The sequence below is a fragment of the Mercenaria mercenaria genome, unplaced genomic scaffold, assembly GCF_021730395.1.
Source record: "Mercenaria mercenaria strain notata unplaced genomic scaffold, MADL_Memer_1 contig_4964, whole genome shotgun sequence".
In the NCBI taxonomy this organism is placed as follows: Eukaryota; Metazoa; Mollusca; class Bivalvia; order Venerida; family Veneridae; genus Mercenaria; species Mercenaria mercenaria.
In genome coordinates, this window is record NW_026463236.1 from 17,032 (window position 1) to 23,182 (window position 6,151).

At 37.9% G+C, this 6,151-nt stretch overlaps 1 protein-coding gene across 1 annotated transcript; it reads right to left on the reverse strand.

Annotated features, from left to right (window-relative positions):
• Positions 1 to 4,507: 4,507 nt before the first annotated feature.
• Positions 4,508 to 5,889, reverse strand: LOC128554353 (heat shock 70 kDa protein 12A-like). Its single transcript, XM_053535637.1, has 2 exons — positions 5,820 to 5,889; positions 4,508 to 4,989 (listed from the first exon to the last, which is right to left on the reverse strand). Exons 1-2 carry the CDS (start codon positions 5,887 to 5,889, stop codon positions 4,508 to 4,510), a joined length of 552 nt encoding a protein of 183 aa, XP_053391612.1.
• Positions 5,890 to 6,151: the final 262 nt, after the last annotated feature.

The window sequence follows — 6,151 nt, forward strand, 5'->3', positions numbered from 1 at the left end:
TTACCCGAGGTTTAAAACAAGATTACTGGGTCAAATCATGAAGGAAAAAAACCTGTTAACACTAGATGCCACATTTTCTGTTTGATCTTCTAACACTTCTCAGAATTCTTGTCTCATCGATATCGAAATCAAGTTCAGAACTGGATTACCCGAGATTAAAAATAAGGTCACTTGATCAAATCATAGAAAATCCTAGTTAACACACTAGAAGCGACAACTTGTGTTTGATCTCCTTAAAATTTGTCACAATGTTTTTCTCTATGAAACTAGCTTAATTTTATAAATTGGGTTACTTGAGATCAGAAACTAAACCAGGTCAATTAATAGGAAAGCCTTGCTAACACTCTAGAGGCTACATTTTGTACCTCAGCTTTATGAAACTTTGTCAGATTATTATGCCCCCGAAGGGAGGCATATAGTTTTTGAACCGTCTGTCTGTCAGTCTGTCGGTCTGTCCGCATTTTTCGTGTCCGGTCCATATCTTTGTCATCGATGGATGGATTTTCAAAAAACTTGGCATGAATGTGTACCACAGTAAGACGACGTGTCGCGCGCAAGACCCAGGTCCGTAGCTCAAAGGTCAAGGTCACACTTAGACATTAAAGGATAGTGCATTGATGGGCGTGTCCGGTCCATATCTTTGTCATCGATGGATGGATTTTCAAATAACTTGGCATGAATGTGTACCACAGTAAGACGACGTGTCATGCGCAAGACCCAGGTCCGTAGTTCAAAGGTCAAGGTCACACTTAGACATTAAAGGATAGTGCATTGATGGGCGTGTCCGGTCCATATCTTTGTCATCGATGGATGGATTTTCAAATAACTTGGCATGAATGTGTACCACAGTAAGACGACGTGTCATGCGCAAGACCCAGGTCCGTAGCTCAAAGGTCAAGGTCACACTTAGACATTAAAGGATAGTGCATTGATGGGCTTGTCCGGTCCATATCTTTGTCATCGATGGATGGATTTTTAAATAACTTGGCATGAATGTGTACCACAGTAAGACGACGTGTCGCGCGCAAGACCCAGGTCCGTAGCTCAAAGGTCAAGGTCACACTTAGACGTTAAATGTCATTTTTCATGATAGTGCATTGATGGGCGTGTCTGGTCCATATTTTTGTCATTCATGCATGGATTTTAAAATAACTACGCATGGATGTGTGACACAGTAAGACGACGTGTCGCGAGCAAGACCCAGCTCCGTAGGTCAAAGGTCCTAAACTCTAACATCGGCCATAACTATTCATTTAAAGTGCCATCGGGGGCATGTGTCATCCTATGGAGACAGCTCTTGTTTTTCTTTAGAAAATTCTATAATTATTTCAAAACTGGATTACACAAGGTAAAGAACTAGGTCACATTATAGAAAGTCCTTGTGCCACATTTTCAGTTTGATTTTCATAAAACTTTCTCGAAAACTAGGTCACTAGATCAAATAAAAGTGCCCCCCCCCCCCCCCCTCCCGTCCTGAGTGGTGTGGGAAAATAGATTTGTTATTGTCCGTCCGTCCTTCCGAGAATGTTGTGTCGCGCCTGGCTCCAAAAGTATTTGACGTAGAGTCACAAGACTTTACAGGAATGTTGGTCAGCATGTGTAGTTGTGCACCTGGGGTTTCATTCAGTCGTGTAGGAGTTATGGCCCCTGACTTTGTAAAAATTGGTCATTTTAGCGTTGTGTCGCGCCTAGCTCCAAAAGTATTTGACCTAGAGTCACAAAACTATACAGGAATGTTGGTCAGCATGTGTAGTTGTGCACCTGGGGTTTCGCGTCCGGATTTATTCAGTCGTGTAGGAGTTATGGCCCCTGACTTACTAAAAAATGGTCATTTCAATGTTGTGTCGCGCGTAGCTCCAAAAGTATTTGACCTAGAGTCACTAAAGTTTACAGGAATGTTGGTCAGCATGTGCAGTTGTGCACCTTGGGTTTCGCGTCCAGATTCATTCAGTCGTGTAGGAGTTATGACCCCTGACTTAGTTAAAAATTGGTCATTTTAATGTTGTGTCGGGCGTAGTTCCAAAAGTATTTTACCTAGAGTCACCAAAGTTTAAAGGAATGTTGGTCAGCATGTGCAGTTGTGCACTTGGAGTTTCGTGTCCCGATTCATTCAGTATTATAGGAGTTATGGCCCCTGACCTAGGAAATAATTGTCATTTTAATGTTTTGTCGCGCATAGCTCCAAAAGTATTTGACGTAGAGTCACAAAACTTTACAGGAATGTTGTATCTTAAAAAATTGTTTAACCTGAGTCATTAAACCATGTTACAGTGGCAGGAGTGGGGGCACTTTTGTCCTATGGACACACATCTAGTTGTCAATGTTTGTCTCTTTGAAATCTAAGTCTGGGTTACCTTAGGTCTTTAATTGGATCACGTGGTCAAACCATACAAAAACCATATTATCACTCCAATGGCCACATTTTTACATGATTTTCATTAAGCACTGTCAGAAGGTTTGTCTTTATGAAATCTAGGTCAAATTCGATAGTGGATTACAAGGTCTAAAACTAGGTCACTAGGTCTTGTTTACACTTGAAATGTCAAATTTTCAACATGATCTACATGAGACTTGATTGGCATGTTTGTCTGTTTAAAATATAGGATAAATTTGTGACTGGGTCACTTTGGGAAAAAGTAGGTCATTAGGTTATATCATAGAAAAACTTCAGAAGCCACTTTTTCAATAAAGTCACTTTTTCATCATAAAACTTAAAGTTCTTGAGGTCAAAAACGTTGTCACAAAGTCAACTCATTAAAATAATTGTTTAATGATCTGCTATTGTCTAAATGTTCGTCTATATGAAATCTAGGCCAAATTAGATACTAGGTTATCTGGGGTCAGGTAAGCGATACTGGAACTTCAGGGCCTTCTTGATGCTGAAAAAGGGCACTAGCAGTTCATTAAAAAGTCAGTGTAAGAAGCATCTTGACTGAAACTTCGAAAGTCAATATCATTCTCTTGTTAAGTGTAAAGCAGCCCTTCATTTTGCTGAAATATGTCTTTCCCTTGAAAATGCAACAATCATTATGTTAGGATCCTGTTCAAGGCATTCTCTATGCCAACAAAAATATACATAGATCTAATTTTATAATAAAGTCTCCTTCCTTCTTTGCAAAGATAAACAACATCAACAACATCGACATTCAGCGGACCTCACGGTATTGACCTTTTGAATATTTATACTTGTTTTCCCCTTCCTCAACACCATCACTCCCAACCCCTTTTCTACCCCAACCGTAATTTTATTATTTTATCTTGCATATAATTAAAATGTACTTGTTGCTGGACTTTTGAAGCAACCCGTCTGCTATATCTCTCCATCTCTCCTCTACAATTTCTGTTTCCGGCGGGCTTACTTCGCAATATATGGCTCTGGCTCTGTTTGCAAAAGACACAGCAAAAGACATGGATTCAGACGTTATCACATATGATAAGACAATATTAAAAAGATCAATTACTGTAGTATATGTTTGATATTGACTCTAGGAATCTTAACACGAAAACACGAGATCACGTGAAATATTTTAATTAGTTGACCAAAACGTCTTTTTGTGACATCACAAACATTATCACAGCAGTCTAGTCGTAAAGACTATCGTGATAATGTTTGCAATATCTGGGAACTCGTACTTAAATCCGGATGATACAAGAACCCATACTCGTATATACAGGTGCATACTTTTACAAAAATAAAACCTGATTAAGCTTAGTGCAAAGTATTATTGTTTTGCAAATACTATTTCAGAAGCCAATATATATGCATTAAAATGATACAATTGTTAGCAAAGAACGTAAATGAGACAATTTTTACAACCTATCATATTCAACTTGATGGCAAAAGTATAGCCCATCAGCAGATCAAGATCACAAGCATAACCCTTATCGATGTGGGTTCGAGCCTCACTCCAGCTGGTTTACGGAAGGTAGATAAGTGCCCGCTCGTGATGAAATAATGCAAGGAGGGGCATATTGGGTCTTCCTCTACCATCAAAGCTGGAAAGTCGCCATATGACCGAAAATGTGTCAGTGCGACGTTAAACCCAACCAAAAAAAAATAAATAAAGTTCCGCATAAGACGAGGCCTGTAATGTTCTGATTATGTATATGAACATTTCGGACCTTTAAAGGGATTTGTATTATAAATGACTGACCCAAGACGGGATTGTTTAACACTACGTTTTTTCACTACAACTAATACAACTGCTTTATAGTATAATATAAGCATGTATACGTTCTTAGAACCGGCACGCTATACGCTAGTGCGGTGCAGGAGGGAGGAGCTACATTTCATGAATGAGTGACCATTACAAGGCCCGTTTGGTGAGATCTGTTAGGACACCACTTGACAACCAGTATACATTTGTGACGGGATGCAGGCCAGTCTCCGACATAGGCGAACATCTCATTAACGATTTGATAAAAGACTAATTGTTATTAGAATACTGCAGAAAACTGTGATTGTGCACTTAACACACAACCAAAACAAATGTGCAATTTTCCTAATCTATATACATCTATTGTCAACAACACATAGACATTTGTTTCGATCAAATGTGTTTGCGACCAGTCTTCTATTTCTTCTATTTAAGAAAATTGAATTTTGCGGACGCAGTTTGTTTGTTCCGTGTTCTTTTGCAGTCACGTGTAGTTCAGTATCTCCAAACAGCATCACTACATCCACCAGCTGTTTGTCTTCCTTTGGTCTCCCTTTGAGTGCAACTGATATCTCCCCAATTCTGTAACATCCTTTATCTGACATATACATAGGATTCTCCGATTTGGATCTGTACACCTCCACTGTTGCTCTTGATGTACCCATGAACGGAGCGCCAAACGTATACTCTATCCTTGTTTTATGTGGCACAACTGTGGTACCGGCCTTAACAAATACACTAAAGACATCCTCACATTTGTATATTCCATCGCGCAAGACTTGTTTTGAGTTAGGGTGTCGTTTTTCATCAAATGGTACAGCTGTACTTACACCTAAAATAGTAAAATTAATAAATCTTATACTGTTTACAAGTTTTACACAATTCTCCATTATCAATATTGTGATTCCGAACGATTGACACTGAAATAACGTACACGTTTTATTCTCTTAACGTTGTTTACTATAGTATGCATGAGGATGATTTAGAATGCATTTGTAAACGTGGAATTAAAACCTACGTTGAATTGGCTAATGACTTGTTTAGTGCATTTATATCTCTCGTTTCTTTTCATTTTATGACGTTTTAATAAAAGAAATTCAGTGTGCTTATTATAACTATGGCATAAAACAAAAAAAAAATATTACATTTTTAAAAATATCAATTACTGTAGCATAGCGATGTAACATGGAACCGTATTAATATTTGATAGATTACGGTGTCTGTTGTTTGAGTTGTACTGTCTTTAAGAACACAGAAGGCAGAAAGAATTGTTTACGTCGTGACATGCATAAAATTTGAATAACAAATACCATAGGTATAGGGCAATATTCTTGAGCTAATCGAGTCTGGATTGTGTCCATACATTACAGCGCCTGCAAAATAAATAAGTCTGCATGTCCATAAAATAGTGTCAGTGTATGGCACGACTTTAACATGAAACAGTCTTATGGCTCTTCTATTTCTTTCAATTTGTTTTTACATTACATTTAAACTTAGTTATGTATTAAGGTGATATCTAATTAAAACGTATTAATATATAAAATGGAAAAAACGAGTTATTCCTATTTAGTTAGACTTCTATTCAAGATACTGTTATGCAAGTCCAGGATGTTTGTTAAAACTGCATCTTTTGTTCTAAAGTTCAATAATTTGCATATACACACGCAAGGTCGGGTTGATCAGGAACTATAATCTGCTTGTCGGGAAAGGCATTTTTCACAGCATCTGTCATTATATCGGATTGGGAAAAAAACCCAACCATCATCAGAGTCTTTACGTGCGTTAATTCTGGTTTCCTTAAAAGATTTTCCACGTGACTTACCAAATTATTCTTTGACGTTCTGAACATTTGAAGGAATATGTCATTCTCAACATTCAATATATCTCTTGTTTTCTTTACAGGTGCAGCAAATTTGCCCATACTCAAAGTTTTTGCAAAACTTCCGTTTTTTGTTTCTTCATAGGATTCATAGAGTGTTATTGGTAATCTTAGA

What these genes read in the sequence shown, in the direction of transcription:
- LOC128554353 (XM_053535637.1), bottom strand. Translation starts at nt 5,889, where the DNA reads ATGACAGATGCTGTGAAAAATGCCTTTCCCGACAAGCAGATTATAGTT. An exon ending in TGATCAACCCGACCTTGCGT is followed by an intron (nt 4,990 to 5,819) that starts GTGTATATGCAA and finishes TTACTATTTTAG; the next exon opens with GTGTAAGTACAGCTGTACCA.